We start from the raw sequence: 26,988 nt of genomic DNA, 5'->3' as shown, positions 1-26,988 counted from the left end.
AACTGAAACTCTGCACTCAGTAAAGAGGATGCAGCAAGTTCCAGAACCACAGTTACTGAAGGTGAACTCTCTACCGATCCCTGCCCCCAACCTCATCACTGATGGAAGCAGGGAGGCCCAAAGAGGTAAAGCGTTTGTCCAAGGTGTCCCCTTCAAGCGTGCCCCACCAAGTCGTGAGAGCAGATCCCTCCACTGAAGGTGCTTCCAGTCCCCTGCCCTTACGGAGCAGCAAAGGAGTGACCCTCGGGCTTATCTGCATTCTGTCCAGGGGTTTGTTTCCTTCCATGTGGCCCTGAAGGAAAATCCTGTGGATTCTCTGAGATTTACGGAATCATCTGGACTCCCAAGAGGGGCTTAAATTCCTGCCTCGGATGCTAAATCTCCTGTTGAGACCTAAAGAGAGGACCCTTCTTCTTCGAGCTCGAGGCCCCTCATGCCCCTTCCGGCTGTCCACTCCTGATCCTTTGGTGGGGGGTTGGAGGGTGGGGGAGAGGGACGGTCACAGAGCAGGGGAAACCGAGGCACCACTTACCCAGAAGTAGTCACAATAGCTCCACTCTGTAGGTTTCAGCAGTTGCTGCTCTGGCATCGTGTCCGGATGAGGAAACGTCACGCAGTTTATCTGTAGGGCACAGGACAAGGCAGGAAGTGACTTGCCTGGACGGAGAGGCTTTGCGCCTGGGACACAGCATTACAGAGGCCTCCGTTCAGCGCCCGCTCGACAGAGCGTGCGTGGCAATCCTGGGAGGCACGTGTTTTTCGAATGAGGGGCAAAGGACACCCACGCCCCCAGAGGGGCTGGAATCGGCCGGAACTCTCTGGAAGGCAGTATAGTAACAGCATCCACCAAAACCACACACAGCGTGAGCCTCTGACCCGGCGACTTGTTCGTCAAAGACCACCCCCTACGGATGGATCGCGTGTGTCTAAACCCTCTTGTCTGCCAGCACACAGGTTTGTAGCAGCAAAAACACAACTCCACTGTCCTCCAGCAGGGGAAGAGCTACACAAAGCTTGGGGCAGAGGGGCATCTGTGGGGTGTGCATCGAGAGCAGAGGACACAGGGAGAAAGTTCTAACGTGCGGCTACAGATGTTGTGCCGGGTCATATTATTAAGTGGGGAAGAAAAACATGAGCTGCAAAACGGTACTTAAGAGTATGCTACCATTTGCATAGGAAAAAAAAAAACAAGAGAGAGAGAGAGAGAGAGAAAATACGCACAGATTTGGTTATTTACGTACGGAATACTTCTGGAAGCCGATAACATCGTTTGCTTCCAGAGAAAGGAATTCTGTGGTTGAGGGTCAGGGCGACAGGTTACCTTGTGCGTCTCATTTCACAATATTTATTCTACGAACAAAAAGCGTCTGAAAAGATGGTCCAGGATGTGTGCTCGGGGCTGGCCCTCGCCCAGGAGAGGGCAGTGCAGACATTCCTGGGACCCGTCTCACACATTTCCTGCCCAAGCTTGCCCGCCAGGGGGAAGTGGTTTTACCACTGCTTTTGCTGGGCCTGTTTCCAGCCCGGGATCCGCTCCTGTGGAACCTGCTCGCTTGTGTCCTTTGTGGGAGCCACAGAGCCTCACCCTGCAGACTTTAACTCTCACCACGGAGCCTGGAGCTGCTGCGTTGGGGGCCATCTGATGATCAAGGCAAGAGCTGTGCAGAAAACCCAGGGGTCCTGGGGTCGCTTGGGGGAGGCTCAGTCGCTTAAGTGTCTGACTCTTGGTTCCGGCTCAGGTCATATCTCCCGGTTCGTGAGTTCGAGCCCCATGTCAGGGTCTACGCTGACAGCACGGAGCCTGCTTGGGATTCTCTCTCTCCCTCTCTCTCTGCCCCTGCCCTGCTAACATTCTCTGTCTCTGTCTCTCTCTTTCTTTCGCTCTCAAAATAAATAAGTAAACTTTAAAAAAATTAAAAGAAAAAGAAAACCCCAGGGGTTCTGGAGAGAGGCCACCAACTCCAAAGCCAAGCAGCCATGCAAACAAACAAGGTACAGGAGCCAGTTGGTCAGAAACTGCAGCGTGGGGGCAGAGGGGAGGGGGGGCGAGCAACCTCGGCCTTGGGGAGAGGTGGCAAACGATTCAAAGTTAAAGATGCTAATAAGGAAGACCAAATTCCTCTGCCAGCTGAGTCGGGCTCACGGGCCCCCCAGCCGTGTCCTGCGGTTCGGGGCCCCCACCCTCTGCTGCCAGGGGCACAGGTCTTCCTTGTAGTCTCGGGAGGAGAGCAGGGGAGAAGTCCCAGCCGAGGACAGGAGCCCCCTCCTCCCGGACCCTGACATCTGGTGGAAGGAAGGGCCGAGATTCCCACTCTGAAGGAAAAGACGGAGTGGCAGGAATGACCCAGAGAACCCCAGAAACAGGGAGCACGGATTTCCACCAAGGTCAAAGTGTAGGTGCGAGGGACCCCCTGGGGTGGGGAATTTCCGCCCCAAGGTGTCCTGGCCTGCGGGAGCCTGCTGTGGGCGGTGAGGGAGGGCCACCTCTCAATCCCCACAAAAGACAACGGTCTCCCCAACCCTCTCTCCAGGCTGCCGCTCAAGGCGTGTCCAGAGGGGAGTCTCCTTCAGGGGCTTCAATGACCCACCGCCATAGGCATCTCCCGTTGAATCGTGGAAACGAGGGCTGAATTGCAAAGCTTCACGTGTTCCTTATTTCATGTTCTGGCTACTCCTGTGTCCAAAGATAACAGCGATCGCGAGGCATCTTTGTCTTGCTTAATATTGTGGTCCGTGAAAATTTCAAACAAATCTAATGGCAAATTAACTGTGACATTAGACTGGGCCTTAAGGATCACGGAACCAGGAGGGGAGGGGGGCATGGTGGACACAAGTGTCTTCTAGGGTGTCCTGTCGGCGTCTAGAGGCAAGGGGTCCCACACGTGGCCCCATCACAACCACTGAAAGGGAGCTGTCTGGGCTGGGGGAGACAGGAGGGGAGGGTAGGGGCTCATCCCTGTTGTTGCCCTTACCACTCGGTGAGGACACAGGTCCTTGGACAGACTGGTTGGGGACAGGCTGTCCCGGGTTGGGGGGGGGGATGCATTTCCCCAATGCTCACAGAGCCCTGCGCCTCCTGGTGGGCGACTGGAGAACTGCACCCTGCCGGCCTCCCTCCCCCCAACCACCGCCCCAGGAGGCAGCTGTTAACACCCCTCTCCACCCCCCGGGTGGGGGAGGGGCGGAATCAGAGGACAGCCCTCACTCGGACACCCCACCAGGGGCCTTGCATGCATTCACTCCCAGGTCGTCATCCCAGCAACCCCGCCAGCTGGGTAACACGGGCCTCATTTTTGCAAGAAGAAAACCCGAGGATCACAGAAAGCAAGAATCCGAATCAGAGCTGGGCGGACCACAGAGCTCAAGGCCTCCACCCAGAGCCGTTCATTCGGTGGACCCCTTGCTCGTCCATTTCCCATGCAAATATCTGCTGAGTGGCTACTTGGACCCACAGACCCTGCTAGATCCTTCCAGCCCTTTGCACACACGCATTTGTAATTACACTTCTCATGACTGCTTAATTAGCATCTCTTTTCTTGCCAGACAGTCTGCCCCACGAGGGGAGGGAGCCCCTTTCCCTGCTGTTTCCCTATTGCCTGGCAAGCACAGCCCCCGATGGGAGCTCAGGAAGGGTTTCTTGGTGCAATGACTCAAGGGCCAGAGACAGACAGAATGCTCTCTGTCCTCAACGGTCTTACAGCCTCACGAGGAAGGCACACAAGTGACAAAGTAATGGCAGCACTTTGGGATAAATATACCACTGGGCTTAAACATGGGTGCTGGGACTGCGGGAAGGGCGAGGGACTGGGGGAGGAATCAGAGAGAGAGAGATTTAGGTAATGAGAGGGTTAGGGTTTGGCAGACAGGGGGTGGAAGGTACAGAGAGTTGTAGAGGGGGGGAAGGCCCGAGGTCTCAGGATGCGCCCCACAGTTGGGGAGGCAGGGAGCAGTCAAAACTGAGGCCGGAGGGGCACCCTGCAGGCACGGGAGCCCGGAAAGTGCCCTGAAGCACAGTGACCTGACTGGGCTACTCGCGGGGTGCACACACTGGCCCCGGCAGAGGGGGCGCACTGGAGGGAGAACACCCACCCTGGCCACCAGGGAGGCTCCCCAGGGACCAGCCCTCCTCCCAAGGCCTCCCAGGCACCCCCAGAGCTCCACGGATCGTCTTCCTCCCAGCAGACCCGGGGCGCGGGGTGGGGGGGCGGGGTCGTCCTAAGGAACCATCCCCTGCTAAGAGCTAGTAACTCGTTCTGTTTTACACCTATCGCCTCACTCAGTCGTCATGCCAACCCTGGAAGGCGGGTGCTATTATTATCCCCATGCTACAGAGCAGGAAACGAAGGCACAGAGAGGTTAGGTAAGTTATGCAAGATCACACAGCTTGTGTGTAACAGTGCAGTCGCGGTCTGAAGTCAGACAGTCTGGCTTTCCACTTTAGTCGCACTGCCTTCTACGCTCCTATCCAAGGCAGGGGCTCAGGCAGGAAGGTTGCTCAACACAGAGGGGCGGGGGTCTGCCTCTCCATGAATACTGTTTGCGAGAAGTTCTGGGAGCCACACTCCCACCCTCGCTCCTCCTGAAATCACCATCCTCGACCTGCAGCATCTTTAAGCTGACACCAACCCCGTTTTCTCCAACCCTCAGATAAATGGAGTAAGCCCCTCCCCTCCCTGCTGAGCACAGGTTCGACCCGCGCCCGGGCCCCGATGCGGGGGGTCCCTGAGCGCATCACCTGCGGCCCCCAGTCCCGGCCCCATGCGGAGGCTGTGCTGGAGGGCAGAGGCCACGGTCCCTCGCCCACCTATCTGGGCAGCTGGCTCTGACTGTGCTTCTGGAGGGAGGCTGATCTGGGAGGGCGTGGAAGGGGGGAAAGTCAGAGCCGAGGTCTGCGGGAGCAGAGAAGAAGCGACCCGGAGGGTTCACCTCCCGCCCTTGGGCTCCCACCCAGGGTTCCAGGGCGCCCGCCGGGTCACATCAGGAAGCGGAGGCTGAGGACCACAGGAGTCCCCAGAACCTTCCTTCCAGGACGGGAGTGTGGCTGTGTAATTGTCATCTTCTCTGGAATCGTCTAGATTCTGACACATCGTGTTTGTGCCCAGGGCTGCGAGCTGCCCTTAGTGCTTGTCATTCCTCATCAAGCAATCCGGTCCACAGCTGGCCCTGCCCAAAGCGTGCTCCGGGCCACCAGCGGGAGGGGGAGGCTGGAATCTCAGAATGGAGCTCAATCCTGGCTCCGCAGCCCCCACGAAGACGCAGACCCGGACCAGGACCCGGACGCACAACCCTTTGCTGCCCAGCAAGCATCCGGGTGAATCGCTCTAAGCGTCTGCTCCATGGGATCTGCACCCCGACAGGGTGGCAGGGTGGGAGACTGCTCACCCCGTCGTCCCCACTCACCAGGAGGGGTTTCCTGCACCCCGGGAGCTGGGCCGTACCCCCTGCCCCACCCCGTCCCAGTGGCCCTGTGGGGTCTCCTCCCTGGAAACCCATGAGCTCTGGAGGATCAGAGCCCAGAGGAAGGGCTGGGGACGGGGCAGGGAGGGAGCGAGTGCTGTAGGGACAGGGTAGAGGTGAGGCACACAGGCCTTCACCCATCTGGACACCTGGGGGCATGCAGCCGGCAGACCCAGCCCCAAGACCGGGGAGCTGCTCTGCACCCTCTGGCTAATCCCTCCCATCCTCAGGTTCTCCAGCAAAAACTGGCAGACTCCGGCTGGGGTCCCAGACCAACCAGGTCGTAGGTCCAGGAATCCTTCGAGGAACCCCGCGTTTTAAGTAAGCTCCCCGGAGGCTGTGGCGGCCGACTGCACTTTGCAGGCTAGCTCAGAGAGGCACCGATGTAGGTCAGTGGAAGGAGGAGGGAAGACACGGGGATGGGAGGGCCGGTGAACAAGGTGTGCTGGAGAGGAGACCCTGGGGCGAGGCCCAGGGCGCTCAGAGGATGCCCCAAGCTCCGGCTCAAAGGCTCAAAGGCAAGGCACAGCAGGTGGGTGACGGGGGCCCCACCCTGGGGCCTGAGACTGTCTCCCCCTTCCCGGCAACTGCTTTCCGCTTTCCATTTCTGCTTCGGACTTTTCTTCTACAATTCCCACATACGCTCCCCGCCTTCTTCTTCCTCTTTCCCCGTTTCAGGGAACTTTAGGGGCTTCTGCCTTGCTCTGGGGCAGTTGATGGCACCCTAAAGTGGCAGGAAGATGCCCTCAGGAGGTCTGCCCTGGACTCAGGCCCCGCTCTCAGGAGGTGACAGCACAGGTCTCGAATCCCGATGCTTCCCAGCCGGGAGAGGTATATGGCTGTGTGCCTCAGTTTCCTCATCTGTAAACCGGGTCGAGAAGGCGACTGGACACAGAGCACTGACTACAAGCTCTGTTCTAAGTGCTTTCTGTGTACAGACTCATTTAGTCCGCACACGATCCCCAAGGCACAGACACCCACCATCTCCCCATTGTACAGACGTGGACACTGAGACCCAAAGGGGCAGAGACACTTGTCCCGGGCTGCCGTGCAGCTCGCAGGTGCTGTAACGGACCCTCTGGCTTCAGACCCCTTGTTCACAACACTGGTTCTGTCCCCTCCCCCTCACACGGTGAGCGGAGAGGGAAATGAGCCGCTCGGAACACTACTGGTGCATAATAAGTGCACACCAAAGTGGCAGGGACTGCTGCTCCTGGTGTCGTTGTGCATGCAAACCTCTCTTTCCTCCAAAGCAGGATTTGCAGCCTCCACCAGCCAGGGGAGGCATACCCACTGTCGGGGTCATCTCCGTGGGGGTGGTCAGAACGGCTCAGAGCTGCCTGTGCCAGACGGAGCCCGGGAGAGCAGGTCCCCGTTCCCGGCTCCGGGGCCCCTGTGTCCAAACAGCAAACCCAGGACCACACTTCTCACGTCTCCGAGCCCTTGGCTGTCTGAGCAGCCGGACGATGCATCTGCCCCCAACATGCGGCTGGTGTGTCTGTGTGTGTGTGTGTGTGTGTGTGTGTAGAGGGGTGCCCTCCTCAGCCTGCACGTGGGAGCTTGGCGGGCTTCTGCAAGAGCCCCAGGAGGCGGTCTGGCCACCCCAGGCAGGAGCTGCCTGCTCCCGTCAGGAACTCTATTCTTAGGGTGCTTTCTCTTGTTTTTTAACTTTGGTACCTTCTAGAAGTCACCCTGCGTGAAAGCAAGCCCCAGTGGGTGTAATTTACATGTCATGTCGCTTAGGCGGCGTATGGCCCACCCCCCTTCCAACCACCGCCCCCCCCCCCCCCCGCCCGCCACGGCTTCTGCATTGATCCCACCACGCCTGCACTCGGTCGGTCATCCTCGGTCATCCAGAGGGAAATCAACAGAAGGGTCGGGGTGGAGGGTGGGGCGCGGGGGTGGGGGGCGGGGTGGAGGGCAGGGGGCATTTCGGCTACATCCAAGCTCTGGAACTCCCCAGTTTCCAGGCTGGGCTTCCGCTCAGCTCAGCGGTCCACATTGCCATGGCAACCACCCAGCATGGCAGCAAGCCCCAGAGCTCGCCCAACCTGCCCAACCTGGGAGCAGCACCCAGCGGGGCGTCACTTACCGTGATGGTGTTCTCCTTGCTCTGCTTTTTGCCTGGTGACGAGGATCCCAGGTTCTGGGGAGAGAGGCAAGAAACATCATCAAAGCTGTTCTCCATCCTGGACGTTTGCGCTTTCTGTTCGGGCTCCCCGAAGGCAGGGGGGATGAGTGGAGGCCCCTTGCTGGGGAAGTTGGGGGGGGGGGGCGGATGCTCAAGCTGCCATTAACCCTTAAGTCACCATGTTCTGGAAGAGGGCAGGCAGGGGTGGCCCGGACCCCACACTGCTCCGGGGGGCCCCCCTGCTTTGAAGGCAAACAGGAGGAAGCCTCCCGCACAGCTCCAAACCAGGTCTCCCTCCTCTTCTCCCAGTTCCTGATTCGGGCAGTTAACCCCTCAGCTGCCCTCTGCTGGCAGACCGGTCCGCCTGCTGCCTGAACCCGCAGAAGCCACCCGAGAACAGAGAGTTAAAGCAGGCCACCACCTCCATGACTTCTTATTCCGAATCCCCAGGGTCGGACATGTCCAATCCTCAAGCCGCGGAACGTGCATGGCTGGCGGGGTGAGGGGGGGCGGGCTTGGCCACCTCCGTGACGTGGGAGGGAGGCAGAAGGGATTTCTCGGCAGAGGCGAGTTGAGGCTCTTATTCATTCAGGCTCTGGATTGCCTTTTTATGTTTTCCTGTTGCCTGCAAGCAAACTAGGGTCCCAAATGCCTCCGTCCCCAGGTCCCCAACATCTTGCCCCGGTCCTAGGATGGTCCTGGTGCAGAAAATTAAGGATTCCTAAGCTGAAAACACTACATGGGTCACAGGAGCCTAAAGGGGGCAGGTCGATCCTGGGTCGTCACTGCCCCACAATCAGCAGTTACATTAACGAGTCAACAGGGTCCCAGACTGTCCTGAGCCACACGGTGCGTGGGGTACACGCATGACGTGGGACCCACGGCCTCCTTTCTCTAGTGAAACTTAAGGACGTGGTTGTTGACATTTCCTAGAAAAGGCTCAGAGAGAGAGGTCCCTCCATCCAGCCTCAGGGAACCAGCAGCCCCCCATCCCGGGCCAGCAAAGCCCGGACCACCGGCAAGGATGAGCATCGGTGGGGTGGGGAGGGGCGGGGGGTAGGGGTCAGTGCTGCCTCAGGATCTCAGCTGCTCACCACACAAAACAGGGAGCTTGACTGAGTCCCTGTTTGTGGTTCCCTCATTCCTTTACTCCCGTCCAGATCGACCTGGGCTGGTAAGGGAAGTCCGTTAATGGAAGCAGATGCCCTCTGACCGTCCAGCTAAAAGAACTCTATAGATCGGTCATGTCCCAGGCGAGGAAATAAACTCAGTAGTCTGGACACCCTGCCAAGCCACGGGCCTTCTCTGAGCCTCGATTTCACCCGTTGCTATCGACGGTCCACAAGCTTTGGAGGGCATCAGAATTAACAGGCATTGGCCCCAAATTGGGTCCTGGCCGCACCCCCCGGAGCTGAGCCGGCAGCAATCAGGTGGGCCAGCGCCTCTGAAGCAGAGTCCGGGGGCCTCCCTTGGGGACACACTGATCTACGTGGTGTCATTCACCCAGGCTCCCTTACTATGGCAGCCGCACCGGCTCAAGCGTGTGACCAACCACAGCTTCCACCAGAGCAACGACGCACGACCTCCCCCGAATCGTCTCGAGCTATCAGTGGTCGCCCAGGGCATGTGCCCAAATTGGGAGGAAGACCGAGGCCACGTGGCTGGAGCTCGAGTGCCACTATCCCGTGGCAGGTGCGGGGGTCTCTCGCAGGTTCATCCACGCAGAGGCACTGGCCAAACAAACCCATGCCGGGGAGGGGAAAGGGGAAGGGGACACTCCAGCACGGACTCTCCCCACCCTCGACACACATTGCCACCACGCTCCGAGCTCTCGCCCACCAGGATGTCAGCTAATGCACTAGCAACCAGTCTCCGTATCGATGCTGACGACGGGGACGAGGGGGGAAACTCTCAGAAGGAGGAAGACACCAGTCTAGGCATCAGACATACTCAAACCTGCGTAATCCTCCCAGACTCCGCGAATTCAGAGGCACCGCCTCCATTGCACAGATGGGGATACTGAGGCTTGCGCAAACGAACTCATTTGTCTAGGGTCACAAGGCAAGTGAAACTGGAGCCTGCGGCTGAATCTCGCTTTTCTCGATATTCTGCCGGCTCCCCACTTCTGAGACCAGGGACAATCTCTTGTTTTCCAGGTGGCTCCACAGGGGTCAAGAAAGATCATCATCCACACTCACTGACCTGGGGACCACCGTGTCCAAGGCTCTGTGGAATGGAGCCGGACACAGAGGTGGCCCTCCTCCCTGTAACTGGGGCCAGGACAGGAGTGCAAGTAATGGCATTGACGATGGGGGGGAGGGGTCCTCTGCCCCCCCTTCCCCGCCCTCTCTGCCCTCCTGGATGCTCAGAATCAGCCAGGGCTGAGCAGGGTGACGCCAAGCCCTTCCAGGCAGCTCAGGCTCTGTCCTTGCTGCCAGTGGTCTGTGCCTACTGTCCCAACATCACCTACATACACATGCATCATATACACGCACTATATATACATACGTGTACACACATCCACATATCACACACATCCACACGCACACACCTGTAGCACTTCACAAAAGGGCCCAGGAGGAATTACACCTCCATCACAGAGAGAACACCTACTAGCCAGAAGCTGGCTTCTAAATACTATTCCATACTAAAAGGAAACGAGTCCCTTGGAGAAATGGCTCATTCCAGATGCCAGACAGATCTGGCACATTCAATTGTTCTGGGAGGTAAGAAACAGGGCAAAGAACAATGTGGTCTCACCAAAGGACCCAGGCGCCAGCAGAGAGAGGGTCCAACAAGCCAAATTTGGGACAATTTGGGCATGATTGTGAATAACGACCGAAAACGAGTAACTTAAAAGGCAGCAAAGGGGGCGGGGGGTGTATGCGGGATTTCTTTATGGAAGAATGCCCCTAAAAATGGTTAAGGAATCAGAAAATTACCACTTGCAAACCCCAGAGTCAAAACGGATCCAGGCCACAGTCACCAAGGATGGTGAAGCACTGAGAAACAGTATCACCCTTACCGTCCCCCCACCCCCAGATGACTGGCTAATCAGAAAGGGAAAATGCGCCCTTGCAAAGGGGCCATCGCATTAACCGGGAGCTCAAACTCAGCATCGCTGGAGGGGTGCTAACCTGAGAAGCCCCAGGAGGTAGAAATCTTTGCCAAAACTGCTAACCCTGAATCTAAGCAGAAGAAAAGAAGTAGATAATGCATCAGGGTCACGCTGCAACTGACCTGGGCTCTTCCCACAAACAGCCACCGTGGGGCAAGACAGAAAGAACAAATGTGTGGGGAAAATACAGTCTAGATTAAAAGGAGCTAAAGCCATAGATGAGATAAAATGGTAAGTCCACAGGATGGGATACTACGTGGCCCCGGGGAAAGGAACACAGTGTCACTCCGTTTGCAACATTCGCAGACCTTGAAACATTGTTGTAAGTGAAAGAAGCCAGACACACGGAGGCCCTGCATGGTGCCGTTTCACTTCTATGAAATGTCCAGAAGAAAGAGGCTCACCTACGGAGACAGGCAGAAAGCAGATTAGTGGGTGCCCAAGACTTTTGGGGATTCTTTCCAGGGTGATCAAAGTGCTCTAAAATGGAGTGTTACTGATGGTCGTGCAACACTGTACGTTGTAAATGACTGGATGAATTACATCTCTGGAGAGAGAGGAAGGGAGTAAAAAGATACAGCAACCAATGTATCCACCTGTAAAAGTGGAATGGACTTTAGACTCGGGATGTTGCCAGTGTCCATAATAAAAGTTTATTTATCTATTTTTTTTTAAAGTTTATTTATTTTGAGAGAGAGATCAGGGGAGGGGCAGAGAGAGACAGACAGACAGAGAATCCCAAGCACGCTCAGTGCCCGCGAACCGCGAGATCATGACCTGAGCCGAAATCAAGGGACGGATGCTTAACCGACTGAGCCACCCAGGCACTCCAATAAAAGTTTGTTTGTTTTTAAATGTCCTTTGCTTAGGATTCTGGAAAGTTTCCCTCCTTTTTTAAGAGTCCCTCCCCAGCCTGGTTTCCTCCTCTCTGGCTCGGGCCGCTCTGCTGTTACCATGCGGTGAGGACCCACAAGGGTGGTCTGGTCACCCACAAAGGTAGAGCTGGGTGGACTGCATTGTACGTTCACAACTGCCGAGCAAACCCAGGCTTTGCACGTCTTCTGACCCCGTCTGCCAGCCCTACCTCCTCGGCAGGCAGGATCCAGAATGAAGCCTCTCGATGGCTTCCCTGTACCATCAGAATAAAACCCAAGCCCCTCACAGTAGACCTGTGCAGACTCGGCCGGCCCCACCTTCCGCCCTCCTGACACCTGCTGAGCCTGTAAACCACAGCCCCACTCGGCCGCTGTGGATTCTCTGAAACCACTGCCCTCTTTCCCCTTCCGGCTATCCACATGTGCTGTTCCCTCCGCCTGGAAGGCTGTTCTCACCACCACCCTGTGCCAGGCTAAACCCTCACTCATCTGTCTAGTCCTAGCTTACGCACCTTTTCCTACAAAGCCCATCACTGACGTTTCTGCCATCACTGACCGCCACCGGCCGGGTCCCAGGGACACACACTTCCCTCCAGCCCGTACCACTGCTGACACGAAACACTTGTTTATCTCGTGCCTTCTCCAGCAAGGCAGGGGCCGGGCTATGTGCCTGCGAATCAATGCCTGGCCAAGGAGGAGACACTCAATGCAACATGTGTTGCTGGGCTCAAGGGAAGCCCCACCCGGTAGAGGAGTCTACCTCAAACTCCCTTCTCCGGTGGGACCCTTCAGTTTCCAAGCCTTTGGTCCCAGCCCCTGTCTCCTCTCCTGGGTCTTCCTGGGGGATGCTCATGGGAAGCCAGAACAACTTTGGCCACCAAAGGGCCTGGGCTCCAGGGGCAGATCCCTTGTGTGACCCCCACCCCACCTGCACAGGGATCTGAGAGGGAGCCCATCACAGGCGGGCAGGCAGGGGACAGACCAGGATGTGCTTCCAACAAAGGCCAGTAAGACTATCAGCCTCTGACACCCCAGCCTCGCAATCAGGTGGACCCCATTTATCCAATACCCCGGCAACCCACCCCAAGGCTGCAGGCTGGAAAACTTCCACTAGGTGGCGCCAGGCCACCACCACCTGTGCCCGGCCATCTGGTCTCCCAGGACTTGGGGAGGACCAGACAGGCACCCAGCCTGCATCAGTCCTGTCCACGACGGGGGCACGGTGGGGGACACATTCCTGGTGGCCCGGGAAGATCAGGTATGTACTCCCCACCCCCAACATTTTAATCTCCCTGATGAGCCTGCTTAAGGAGGAGCAGAGAACAGAAAAAAAAAAAAAAAGAAAGAAAAAAAACCCATAGAGGGCTTTGAGCAAACCCTGGGCAAGCTGCTTGGCCCAGCCCCCTACCCTGTATCTCCACCGGCCATGTGTTTCTTTGCTCATTCATTCACTCTCCAGGTATTACAAAGTCCTAATTGCTGTTCATTATAATTCACAGGGATAGCGTGAGTAATACTTTGCATGTCAAAGAGCGCCCTGTTTACTTTGGGGATAGCTTGCTGGCTCTGTAAACAATAAAACTCATCCTCTTTCTGTGATTGGCCCCAAGCACCTTTGTGGGAAACCAGCGCCTTCCAGAATCCTTCCACTGCCTAAAAAAAAAAAAACCCAACATGCTACATTCCAGTCGTGGGAAGCGGTGAACCACTTCGTATTTGCTCTCTCCACGCACTGTGTTATTTATTTTTGTTACTTAAAGACATTTTTTTTTTTTAACATTTTTGAGGGTGGGAGGGCGGAGGGGCAGAGAGAGCGGGACAGAGAGAATCCCAAGCGCTCTGTGCAGTCAGTGCAGAGCCCTCCACGGGACTCGATCTCACAAACAATGAGATCATGACCCGAGCCAAAATGGAGTCAGACGCTTAACCGACTGAGCCACCCAGGCGCCCCTATTTTTGTTACTTTGAGGACACATCAACGCTCAACGTTACCATCCAAAAAGAATATACACTCAATTTCCACCTGCCCCTCAGCAGTCACGGCCTGTCCAGGCCTGGGTCTCCAGAGCTGGCCTGCTCTGCGTCCCCAGGGACCAGAACCTTGTCTCTACCACTGCTCACTGTGTCTGCCTTCCATTAAAGTAAAACGTACTCATTCCAGGCAATGCGAAAAATACTGCAAAGCGCAGAGAAAACAAAAAGTACCTTAGGCCAAGGTTTCTCAACCTCAACACCATGTGTGTTTTCTAACTGGACAATTCTTTTTTTTTCTTTTTTTTTTTTTTTAACTTTATTTATTTATTTCGAGAGACAGCATGTGTGTGCATGTGCAAGCGGGGGAGGGGCAGAGAGAGAGGGAGTGAATCCCAAGCAGGCTCTAGGCTCCGAGCTGTTGGCACGGAGCTCGGACTTGTGAGTGTGAGATCATGACCGGAGCTGAAGTTGGACGCTTAACCGACAGACACCCAGGGGCCCCTTTAAAAAAAAATTTTTTTTTAGTATTTATTTTTGAGAGGTGCGCATGCTTCCCCCCCTCCCCAAACTATCATGTTCTCTCTGCATTTCCCTGAATCATTATATATTCTTCAGAAAACGGCTTTCTCGTGTCTGCATGATATATAGCAGGCTGGATGGATATTCAGTGCCAAAATCCATTTTACCCGTCCCGTGTTGTTAGTTAGGTTGGGCCCAACACGGGTAGTGCCATAAATGATGCTTTGCACATAAATCAGAATCCCTGGATGTGTTCCGAGCACAGAGACTGGAGGGGGAAATTCCTGGGTCAAAAGTCAGCTTCTGAGATGGTCATATCCACATACGTTAAAAAACAAAAAGGTTTAGTAGTAACGTCACTGTATTTGGGGGTGGGGGGGTACTATGTTCTATCAGAGAAAAAAGCAAGAATGACGGGGCGGGGGGGGGGGGGGATGTTACCAATATTCTTCTTGACGTACCCAAGCCAACACCAGCTTTTTCCGTTCTGTTACAGCAGAGAAGGACCTAGGCTGACGTCTTCAGAAATCACCATGCAGGCGGGCAGTAAAAGTCAGGTTTGTCCCACATAGATTGGCAGGGGCAGTTTGGGGGCTCAGCAGAAAACACACAGTGCCAGGGCTGGGAGGGACGTGTGCCATGAGCAGGGGAGCAAAGCGGTTACATTCGCATGCTGTGTTCTATCGTCTGTGCCCGGGTCCTCGTGGCTGAAGGCGCGGTCCCCTGACCTACATCATCAGCATCATCCGGGGACTGGTTGGAAACACAGAACCTCAGGGTCCCTCCTAGACCTTCTGAATCAGAATCTACATTTTTAAAAATGTTTATTCATTTTTGAGAGAGAGAGAGAGAGAGAGCCGGGGAGAGGCAGAGAGAGAGAGGGAGACACAGAATCCGAGGCAGGCTCCGAGACATCAGCACAGAGCCCGAAGCGGGGCTCGAACCCACGAACCGCGAGATCATGACCTGAGCCGAAGTCGACTGAGCCACCCAGGCGCCCCAGAACCTACATTTTTAACAAGAGGCCTGGGTGATGAGGAAGTCCATCAAAAGGGGAGAAGCCTTGGCCCACACGGACGTCCGATTTCTTTCCCAGAGCGTTAGCGGAATTAACCTGGGCCCGACAGAACAAAGTTTCCAAAAATGGACACTCCTGTCTGCGTGACTGCCAAGTGTCACAGCTTGGCTGAGCTCAGCAACAGATCACAAGGCCTTGCTCTGAAGGGCACACGGCACCCGCTGTTGGGGATAAGCAGCCACGGTCACCCCGCATAGCAGCCAACATAAGTATCACCATTGCCATCTTCACCCCTGGGGCCTGGCAGAGTAGCTCCTGGAAAGGACTGGTGGACCCTGGGGCCTTCACTCAGAACATCTTCTGGATAGAACCTACGGACAGACTAGAACACGCCGATCCTTCGTTCCTCGGACACAGCTTAACGCAAACTAGGAGCACCCCGGGGCTCGGCGTCAGAGTCCGGTCTGATCGCTTGGTAACCGTGTCAACCTGCCTGAGTCACCTGAGCGGTCTAAGACTCCGTGGCCTCACCTGTGACACGGGAAAGGCACAGATGTGTATCTGCACAAGTGCCAACAGATGTGGTGATGGAGAAGCCAGAATGGGAATCTCAAGCCTTTCCCCCATGTCCTCCCATCCTACTGTGGTCTCTGTGCTAGATTATTATGAGAACAAATTTCACGTGGGGGTGCGGAGGGGGTGCACAGAAGAAGGGAAATCGCCCGGCCCCATCCATACTCGCAAACCGACGGAAACCTAGACTCTACGTAACAGGAATCCAGACGGCAGGATGGAACCCTGTGCCCTACGATCCACCAAAATCACCCCCCGCCCCCCCCAGCCGCCTGCAAGTCCTAGAGAAAACCAGCAAGGCATAATCACCCGCTTTCCTCCAATCATGGCACGTGGGAACGACTCAGATACACCAACCGTTTTCTACACCAACCAGACCTGCACTGCCGTCCCCCGGACCCCCAGGACGCACCGTCTTGACGACAGCCCCCTGGCCCTGCATGACTGACCCCCCCCCCCCCACTACCTCCCGTCACAGGACCCCTTACCTGGGAATCACCGGTGGATTTTCGGACACTCATGTGGGCAGTCTCGGGAGGGTGCGCTGGGGTCCCTGCCGCGTGGTATCCATTCACTGTGGGAGAGAAACACGGCTCAGAAGCTGCACTGGCCACAGGCGGGCAACACCGGCTGCCTGTAACCACAGCCCCTTCTCCTGCCTGGCTCTGAGACGTCTCGCACGGCTGGGACCATCTCTCGGGATCTTACCGGTATTCACGGAGCCAGAAAAGGCTGGCACGCATCTCTCTAATCCCCAGCACCCAATGGCGGAACTCTTGGGGGAACCACGTTTCTTCCTGAACCAGAGGGGGACATGCTGAAATGGGAGGTGGGGTCACGAGAGTCTAACAGCCGTCACCGAAAGTGCCACATCAGTTGCGGCCACTGGTGCCCGTCAAGGGTCCAGCCTCTTTCCACAGAGTCAGGTGGCCCGTCCACTACCTGCCTGCGGTTCGTGGTTACGTGGAGCTTACTGAGCTCGGTGAGCCTCAGTTTCTGGATCTGGAAAATGGGGACAATTCTCCCCAGTCTCCAAACCTACCCTGTTGGCATGAAAATCACACAAGACACGGGCCGCCTGGGTGGCTCAGTCGGTTAGGCGGCCGACTTCGGCTCGGGTCATGATCTCGCGGTTCGTGGGTTCGAGCCCCACGTGGGGCTCCGGGCTGACAGCTCAGAGCCTGGAGCCTGCTTCCGATTCTGTGTCTCCCTCTTTCTCTGCCCCTCCCCCGCTCGTGCTCTGTCTCTCTCTCTCTCAAAAATGAATAAACATTTTCAAAATAGTTTTTAAAAAAGAAAATCAAATGAGACAGTATTTGCCAAAAGGAGCTGTGAGTTATGGAGTAACTTATGAAAAGGAGAGAGGGGTATAGATGGCGAGACAGCAGGTCACTGCTTTTCTGTTCCCGAATCCAGTCACCCTGAACCCCAAGCCTGTGTGATCTCTGGAGACCAGAGAAGCATGCCTCCCTTATGCCCTGGGCTTGGAACAACATATCCACCATGCAGGTCGAACCAAAGACCTACAAAGTGGGGTCCAACACATGGTTCTTATGGAGAGAGCCCTGGAATGTGGCCAGAAGTAAGAGAGAGACTGGCTGAAAGCCACTGACACCTACTGATTTGCTGGAAGCAAGCAATGGGGTGATGGAGGCTGCCCCCAAGCAGGACCTTTTCACGCTGGGGGATGCCTCCCATTCTCTACCATTTGCAGTAAGAAACAAACAAACAAATCCATAAGCCCCTGCGACCAGAAACACAGACCACTGGGCAGACCCCCGTGGGCAGCTAGGCTTCTCTCTGATCTGCAGGGTGGTCTGATCCCCTGGAAGAATGCTGGGCACAGACACAGGAAGGCTCCTGAAAACTGGGCATGGAGGTGGCCCCCAGGGAGGTGGCTTGGGGAAGCAAGAAACAAATTAACCCGCTGGGCCAGCCACAGTCCTGGTCTGCACACATGCCCCTCAGCAGGTAGTTACATGCTGATGCTATCCATGAGTCCCCAGCTTAAGGGGGTGGGCTTCCAAGAGCATCGGAGGGTGCTGGGGGGGCGTCGAGGAGAATCCACTCGAGTTGGCATAAGCCATGCCAAAAAGGGCCCTACCCTGATAAGTATAACCCACGATGAAGGCATAACATTTGAGAACTATTACTTATCAAACAGCACAGGACTGAAATGGATAAAACTCACGTGGTATGGCATCTAAAGACAACAGGGGAAAACTGGACCGCTTTCCGTATGCAGCTGAGCAGGGGGCAAAAGTGAGGCTATCCCAGCAATTTAATCAACTAGATATTAAACATCATGCACTACAAAGAAAGGTACCGTCTTTTGCCAATAAGCCACAGAAACTTAAAAAAAAAAATGATTTGGGCGTATTTAAGCCACAAATAAAGTGTCAGTAAATCGCAAAAGGCATAAAGAACGTTGGCCACATTCTTTGACCAGAAAGGAGTAAAAGCAGATGATAGCAAAAGAACAAATATCAAATTCCCCATCCCTCCAACTCCCAAACACTTGGAAATTTAAGTAAATGCCTTCCAGGGGCGCCTGGGGGGCTCAGTCAGTTAAGCATCTGACTTCAGCTCAGGTCATGATCTCATGGTTTGTGGGTTTGAGCCCCGCGTCGGGCTCTGTGCCGACAGCTCGGAGACTGGAGCCTGCCTCAGAGTCTCTCTCTCTCTTTCTCTGCCTTTTTCCTGCTTGTGCTTTTTCTCAAAAATAAAATAAGCATTAAAAAAATAAAAAAATAATAATTTAGAAAAGATTTTAAAAGCCAGTAAAATTAACCAAAGGAAAACATGAGGAGGGGGTGTAAATACAGCAACAGAAATGAATTGGTTAGGAAGCAGGATGACATTCACAACTCAGGCAAGTTCTCTTTGTGTGCGCCTGGGGGAGGAACCACAGCAATAAAAAAGCAGGTCAGCCCATCTAATTTGAGACAGAGAGAGAGCACGAATGCTGAGAAGGTGGAATTAGAAAGAACACATAAGCAGATCTCATAAGAGATTTTTTTATAAATACAAGAGCATATGATTTGTAATTATGTGCTAATAAATACACGACCTTCCGTAAGACCCAAATGATTAAAAATGGCTTCAAAGAAGAAACTAGAAACCCTAGAAACACCAAAATGAGTAAAACTTTTGAAAAATGACCTCCCTCCAAAAGGCACTGGACCCAGATGGTTTTACGGGCAAATGCATTCAAACGCTCGACAAAGAAAATTCTAGAAAAAACCGCACCTGGCTTTAGGAACATGGGGCAAATTTCCCAGTTTATTGCACAAAGCCAGCATTACCCTGACCCTAAAACAACAGAAGAACTGAGCCACAGTTCAGTTTGACTACACACACGAAATATGTATACTCTTACCTGAGCAGGTCTTAGCCTGGAAGCAGTCACCACCTCTGATGATGTTGGGTCCCTACAGGGGGCCTCCTGGAGGCCAGGGGCCGCCCTTCTGACCCCCACTGACCCCCTCACAGCACCTAAACGTGCACCCTCAGTATACGCCTGTCTGCCTTCTGCTTCCAGCATCCCCCAGGCACCCCGTCTGCCACATTCACGCCAGCCAGGAACTGCCTAACGCAGGGGCATTCTGTCCCTAATCCACTCTCTTGTTCTCACTTCGGTTCTGAGCTGTCAGCTGCTGGCTAATTACTCCCCATGTCAAAACAATTACCGGGAAAGAAAAAATAATTTTGCATCCAACCATTTCTCTCCATCCGGCAGCTCTGCCCTGACCTGGTGTGGCTGTGTTTCAGGCCCCCAGTCCCAGGCACACTCAGAAAAAGTGCTTGGTGGAGATCTGAACGGTTACGGCTTACCCACGAGCACTCCTGATTATTCCCAGTCCTCTGGGCTCTCAGCTGACCAAGAGTTAGAGGCCAGAAGTGGGTGCTTTTGAGGCCTCCAGCCTCCGGGTAGCAGGGGGCGGGTGGGATAAAATACAATTGGTCAATGATCACTCACAACCATAAGGGACACAATTCGTTCTGGGGATACAAGAAAAAAGGAAAATGCCCATTTCAGCTGTTTTTAAGAGAAGAAAAAGGGAACAGAAGCTCTTATGTAGTAACTTTCATAATTTCCAGCACAGATATAAACAACACGCACGTATGTTTCATCCCTCGTTGTGGGCGGTTAAAAACAAAGAGAGGGGGGCTTGAGGGATGCATCAGAAGAGGGGACGGGTGTTTGGGTAGAAAGGGAAAGAAGGAGGCCTTCAGGGGCGTCGGAGAGGAAGTGGATAAAGACGGAAAGGAGGGGCACAACAAGAGTTCCCGAGAGACGCCAAGCAACAGAAAAGAGTCCACAACGTCCGTCGCCCAGAATCCGTGGGGTCAGTGGCCCTGCTTCCCACCGGCTCCAACCGCCAGCAGAGAAAGTTCCCTCCTCCATGCCTCACTGTTCCCTTAGAGCACCCCAACGAGTAGACTTAACCCTTCCAAATCAGAAACTCAGCCCTGGACAGCCCCCCTTCTAATCTCCCTTCCTTTCTTTCTAACTCCCTTGAGTTCTTTCCTCAAGCTTAAGGAACCCAGGAGCCCCGGAGTCTTGTTCATGACACCCGCACGCCCACCCCCCCTCACACAGTCAACATGGCGGAACGCAGGGTTTCCCCAGGCATGCAACTCCGCGGCATTTGTTCTAAATGTGAGGCGGTGAAGGGAAAGGGAAGTGTCTTATGGTCCAAAGAGTTTGGGACAAGTGGCCCCCATTATTCACTGCTTTATTACCCGAGGCCTGTTTAAAGACAGGCACACCTCAGAGATATTGCGGGTTGGGTTCCGGATCACCACAATAAGCAAACGTCACCATAAAGTGGGTCAAACGCATGCTTTGGTTTCTCAGATGTACGTGAAAGTTATGTTTACATCCTACTCTATTAAGAGTAGCGTAAGGGCAGTATGTCAAAAAAAATGCATATACTTCATTTAAAAATACTTTATTGGGGCACCTGGGTGGCTCAGTCAGTTAAGTGACTTCAGCTCAGGTCGTGATCTCACAGCTTGTGAGCTCGAGCCCCACGTCAGGCTCTATGCCGACAGCTCAGAGCCTGGAGCCCGCTTCGGATTCTGTGTCTCCCTCTCTCTCTGCCCCTCCCCCACTCACACTCTGTCTCTCTCTCAAAAATAAATAACATTTAAAAAATTAAAAAATCACTTTATTGCCAAGAAACATCAGGCATCAATCTGAGCTTTCAGCGAACCCTCATCTCTGTGCTGGTCGAGGGTCAGCGTTGATGGCTACGGACTCTGCAGGGTGGTGGCTGGAGGGACGGTGGCAATTTCTTGAAATAAGACAACAGCAAAGTTTCCTGCATCAGTGGACTCTTTTCACAATCTCCCTATAACAGGTGATGCTGTTTGAGAGCATCTGACCCTCAGAAGAACTTCTTTCAGAATCAGAGTCTGTCCTCTCCAACCCTGCTGCTGCTTTATCAACTAAAGTTCATGGAATATTCTCAATCCTTTGTTGTCATGTCAACAATCTTCACAGCATCTTCGCCAGGACTGGATTCCATCTAAGAAATCACTTTCTTTGCTCATCCATAAGAACCAACTCCTTAGCCAATGAAGTTTTATCATGAGATTGTAGCCATTCGGTCACATCTTCGGGCTCCACTTCTGGTTCTAGCTCTCTTGCTGTTACTGCCACATCTGTAGTAACTTCCTCCACTCAAGTCTTGAACCCCTCAAAGTCCTCCATGAGGGTTGGAATCAACTTCCTCCAAACTCCTGTTCGTGTTGGTATTTCGACCTCTTCCCATGAATTGCGAATGTTCTTAACGGCACCTAGAATGGTGGACCCTTTCCAGAAGGTTTTCAGTTTACTTTGCCCAGATGCATCAGAGGAATCACTATCTATGGCAGCTAGAACCTTCCAAAATGTATCTCTTAAATAATAAGACTTGAAAGTCAAAATGGCTCACTGACCCAATGGCTGCAAAGTAGATGTTGCATTAGCGGGCCTGAAAACAACATGTATCTCACCGTCCATTTCCATCACAGCTCTTGGGTGAGCAGGTGTATCATCAACGAACAGTCATATTTTGAAAAGAATCCCTTCTTCTCAGCAGTGGGTCTCAACAGTGGGCTTAAAATATTCAGTAAACCAGGATGTAAACAGACGCGTAGTCAGGCAGTCTCTGTTGTTCCGCTGATAGAGCCCGGACGGAGTAGAGGAGCACCATTCTGAAGGGCCCTGGGATTTCTGGAATGGCCAACGAGCACTGGCTTCACCTTGAAGTCACCAGCTGCATTAGCCCCTAAGGAGAGAGTCAGCCGGTCCTTTGAAGCTTTGAAGCCAGGTGTTGACTTCTCTTCACCAGCTCTGAAAGTTCTAGATGGCGTCTTCGTCGAACAGAACACTGTGTGGTCTACCTTGAAAGTCTGTTGCTTAGGGGAGCCACCTTCATGAACTCTCTTGGCTCGACCTTCTGGAGAACCTGCTGTAGCTTCTGCATCAGGACGTGTTGCCTGACCTTGCACTTTGACGTCGTGGAGACGGCTTCTTCCCTCAAACCTCCTGAACCAACCCCTGCTAGCTTCAGGCTTTTCTTCTGCAGCTTCCTCACCTCTCTCAGCCTTCATGGCATTGAAGAGAGTTAGAGCCTTGCTCTGGATTGGGCTTTGGCCTCAGGGAATGTTGGGGCTGGTGTGACCTTCCATCCGGACCACCCAAACTTTCTCCCCATCGGCAATAAGGCTGTTTCTCTCATCCTTCCTGTGTTCACTGGAGAAGCACTTTCCATTTCCTTCCAGAACTTCTCCTTGGCGTTCACAACTTTAGCCCAAGTGTTGGCCTATTTCAGCTTTCAACATGTTTTCCTTATAGAGTTCAATCATGTCTAGCTTTTGATTTACAACGAGAGACATTCCACTCTTCCTTCCCCTTGAACACGTAACAGGCCGTTGTAGGGTGTTCAACTGGCCTAATTTCAATATTGCTGTGTCTCGGGGAAGAGGGAGGCCTGAGGAACAGGAGAGACAGGGGAATGGCCAGTTGGAACAGTCAGAACACACACAACATTTATCAGTGAAGTTCACTGTCCTATACGCACACGGCTTGTGATGCCCCAAACGCAATCACAACAATAACATCAAAGATCGCCGATCACAAAGCAAATCACTGTAACATATATCATTGTAGTGAAAGAGTTGGAAATATTGAGAGAATTACCAAAACGTGACTCAGAGACACGAAGTGAGTAAACGCCGTTGGAACAAAATGGCGCTGACGGGCTTTCTCGACACAGGGCTTGTACAAACCTTCCATTTGGAGAAACCTCCCCCGTCCGCGAAGCCGCGATGTGTGCTCCTGGACGCTGACATGTTCTGTGAACCTCACACAAGGCAACGGTGTGTGGTATTCCTACACTTACATGGCTGCTAAAGAACCCATTCTGGGCAAAAAGGCAAGAATACCATGGAACCCACTTTGGGAAGAGCTGTGGCTGTAGGAAGGCAGGTTTTGAGGGCAGGCCAACCCAGGCAGACACGGGGCCCAGTTTTGTGCTCAGCACCTCTGAAGGCACCACGGGCACACCCCTGCCTCCCACCCTCACCACACCCTGTAAGGTGGAGGGAGGCTGCGTCTACACGGCTCTGTCCAGGGGGAGCAGTTTCACATGACGGCCTTCTGGTCTGGAAACATCGGTCTGCCCACCTGGGCCTCACTGTCTTCACCGACTGTCTAGAATGAAAACTGTATTCCCCCAAAACAGAACTCACAACACATCCGTCCCCGGGGCTGTAAATGGCTGAAAGCCTGTGGCTGGCTATTCTCCAGGGCGCCAAAGGTTCAACTGGTTTGCCTGAGCTGACAAAATCACAGAGTTAGGAACCACACGCGAGCCCTCCTGCCGACCGGAAGTGTTAACCGTCTTCCTTGAAGTCGATGGTGAGGTCTAGCTGAGGGCCGCCGCGGAGGCCTCTCTAGGCCTCGTAACTTGCTAATTCTGCAGTGAATGGAGGGTCCTGCTTTGCAGCGACGCTGGGGAGGACAGCTGCTAGGGATTCCTGATCTGGAGAGGGTGTGGGTGAGGGGGAGCCCCCTTCCCAGGGGCCCCTGCTCAGGGGAAGCACAGCTGTCTGTGGGCACAGTGCTCCTGGCTGGCTCCACCAGCTCAAAGGCAGGCCCTCCCTGATCGGCAAGGGAACCAGCTCAATGCCCTTTGATCTGGCTCCCCCGGGGGCTGACGGAGGGAGGCTCTTCACCCAAGGATGATCCCTTAATGGGCGCAATCCCCCAGGCTGGACAGAGCCAGAATCTGAACCTGGGTTTCCCGACAACTCCCACCCCCTCACCGCCAGCGCAAGTCCGTAAAAGACCGATTACCTCCAACCTTAAGAAAAACCCAAACAAGGGGCGCCTGGGTGGCTCAGTCGGTCGTGCATCCGACTTCAGCTCAGGTCATGATCTCACGGTTCGTGAGTTCGAGCCCCATGTGGGGCTCTGTGCTGACAGCTTGGAGTCCACTTCCTCTGTTCCCCCCCCCCGCCCCTTCCTTCCCCCCCAAAAATAAATAAAAACAATAATTTTTTTTACACTAAAACATAAATGCCACGTGGTGTCCAGGACTGGATCCCAGAACAGAAAAATGACATTGGTGGAAAAACTGGTGACAGCTGAATAAAATTTAGTTAATAGTAACGTATGACATTAATCTCTTACTTTTGACAAATGCACCCAGTTATGTGATGTTAACAGCAAGGGGAAGTCAGCACAGGGTTTGTAAGAACTCTCTGTACTGGTTTTGTAATATTTCTGTAAACCTAAAATTATTGCCAATTAGGGGCGCCTGGGGGGCTCAGTCAGTTAAGCATCTGACTGTGGCTCAGGTCATGATCTCACGGTTCGTGGGTTCGAGCCCCACGTTGGGCTCTGTACTGATGGCTCAGAGCCTGGAGCCTGCTTTGGATTCTGTGTGTGTCTCTCTCTCTAACCCTCCCCTGCTCACGCTCTGTCTCTCTCTACCAAGATTAAACATTAAGAAATTTTTTTAATTATTCCAAAACAAAAAATACATATATTAAATAAAGTAAAAATACGTTAACCATTCAGTTCCTCAGCTACATTGGACACAGTGTATCCGTTAGCCACAGTGCCTAGTCCTACTACAGTGGACAATGTAGATACACACGTTTCTGTTATCACAGAAACTTCTCGTGGATGACACTGCTCTATGGCATCATTCATTCTGCCCAGGGACCCATCCGTGAAACTCCCAGAACCTCATTTTTCACCCGGTATTTTCCTTCCGTCTCACTGTGACAATCTCTCTCTCCATAAATCACTGCCTCCACACAGGGTATGAAACCAGCCCAAGGATCATTTTTAATATTTGCAGCAGTTACTGAATAGAGCCTTTGGTGTTTCTGTTTGGGTTTAAACTTTATTACCGACGCGGACCTCGCCCAGAAAGCCTGGCACGAAAGGTCTCCAGGAAACCTACGGAACGAACACACCTCCCAAGTCTGGTGGTCGTAAAGGAGGCGGTGTAGGAAAAGTCCTCAGCTCAGTGCCGACCCGACGTGACACCCCACATTCAAAGAGTGGAATCCCATTTTGGGGGGTGCACTGGGCCTTGCTCCCCCCCGGTGGGTAACCCGGCTGGCTGTGCTAACGGCATCTGACGAACCTGCCCGTCCCTGCCAACCGAGAGGAATTCTGATTAAGCCGAGTACTGCCTGGCTGCTTCAAGGAGGCGGTATCTTGGGTAGTCAGTAGAGCATCTGACTCTCGATTCCAGCTCGGGTCATGATTTCACGGTTCTGGAGTTTGAGCCCCGCGTGGGGCTCTGCGGTGACCATGCTTGAGGAATTCTCTCTCTCCCTTGCTCTCTGCCCCCTCCCCCACTTGTGCTCGCTCTCTCAAAAAATCAATCAACTTAAAGAAAAAGAGGCAACGTCTCATGAAGACAACTCTACTGCATTTCACTGTCACCCTCACCTCCAACCACCGCACTCAGAATGAAGTTCTGACCCCTTCCTCTGGCTTGCTGGTGGGGGGAGGCAGGCTCCACCCCTGCTGATTGCTCTTCCCCTCATCACCTACCACTCCCCCCACCTTCATTGCCCACCCTCCAGCCATACTGGCCTGCTCTGTGTGCTCAAACACGCCAAGGTCACTCCTGCCTCAGGACGTTTGCACCTGCCGTTCCCGGACCCAGAACACATCACCGCGACCCCACACACATACCATCTTCTCCTCACTGGGGCCATCCCTGACTCTCCAGTCCCACACTGCCCCGCGGCCCTCACTTTAACCCCTTCCAAGAGAACATGCAAGAACAATCCGACACAATTCACATTTGGGCTTATTTGCCCAAATTCCCCACTGGAATGCGGGTCCTTGGGAGCAGGGACCACAGAGGTGTGGCTTATCTCTGGCGCGGTCCCCAGCACCGAGAACAGCATCCGGCATATTCTTCGAAGGAAAGGTTTGAAAGTCTATCACGGCTGCGTTCTCCAAAGCGCGAGCACAACAAGAGGACCCTGAGTGGTGGCCAGGAGAGGAGTCAACAACCCCAGGAGCGTGGGGGTGGGGACGGTTACGCTGTGAAGCAACCTCGTGTCCTCGCCGGGTCCGTTTCTCTCCCACAATGAAATTCAACCTCCTGAAAGCTGACTGTTCTAAAACCAAACGAGAGAATGCCTGGGGGGAAAAAAAAAAACCCTAGTGCTCCCCATAGAAAGAAATGTCAATGTGGCTGCTCTTCTCTTCTTTTGATCAGAGGTTTCCTGCGAAAGCTAGAAAAGGCGCCAAAACCTCACAGATGCTCCTGGAGCCTCCCTGGTAGGATCCTTCCTGTCCCCCAGAGGGACAATGCAGACTTGACCGGCATTCACGCCCCAGGGCGGGGAGAGAATCAAGAGTCATAATCCACAGAGGGCTGGACGGGACCCGAGCTACAACCTTCCTCCTCCAGGCCCTGGTGTATAAATGGGCAGAAGCAGGCCTGGCACGGAGACGCGACGTGCCCGAGGCCCCAGTCTGACAAGCTGTGATTTCTAAATCTAAGATGCCGTGAGGACCAGGGAAGGAAACAAAGGGGCCTCTAACTGAACGAGCAGACGCCCCTTCTGGCTCCCACGGTATTTGCAAAAGGTGGGTCTCAGAGCCCGTGAGCCACGGTTCTGCAGATTTCGCCGCGGCTTCTCACATCAACGGGCCACGGTATGTCGCGTGACCCTCGAACAGTGCACGACCCGTGTTCTGAGTCACCCCAGGACGGAGCCCCTCAACTCTGGTACTACTGACAGGTGGGGCCTTATAGCCCTTTGGGGGGTGGCTGTGCTGGGCAATGCA

The 26,988-nt window shown here is 54.1% G+C and overlaps 1 protein-coding gene across 9 annotated transcripts in view; it reads right to left on the bottom strand.

Moving 5' to 3' along the window:
* Nucleotides 1–26,988, bottom strand: part of GAS7 (growth arrest specific 7) — a 211,204-nt gene that overhangs the window by 26,212 nt on the left and 158,004 nt on the right. For 8 of the 9 annotated variants that reach the window (XM_053893019.1, XM_053893018.1, XM_053893026.1 and 5 more), the window contains exons 4-6: nucleotides 16,154–16,239; nucleotides 7,550–7,603; nucleotides 533–622 (exon numbers count right to left, since the gene is read on the bottom strand). In XM_053893019.1, the coding sequence (XP_053748994.1) occupies nucleotides 533–622; nucleotides 7,550–7,603; nucleotides 16,154–16,239 (230 nt within the window). The remainder of the gene's footprint in view (nucleotides 1–532; nucleotides 623–7,549; nucleotides 7,604–16,153; nucleotides 16,240–26,988) is intronic. The other variant, XM_053893022.1, reaches the window with a different exon arrangement.

Source organism: Panthera pardus, unplaced genomic scaffold, assembly GCF_024362965.1.
Source record: "Panthera pardus isolate Hobbes unplaced genomic scaffold, ASM2436296v1 HiC_scaffold_3, whole genome shotgun sequence".
In the NCBI taxonomy this organism is placed as follows: domain Eukaryota; kingdom Metazoa; phylum Chordata; class Mammalia; order Carnivora; family Felidae; genus Panthera; species Panthera pardus.
Note: the sequence above shows the minus strand (reverse complement) of the source record. Positions and strands in the feature narration are given on the sequence as shown.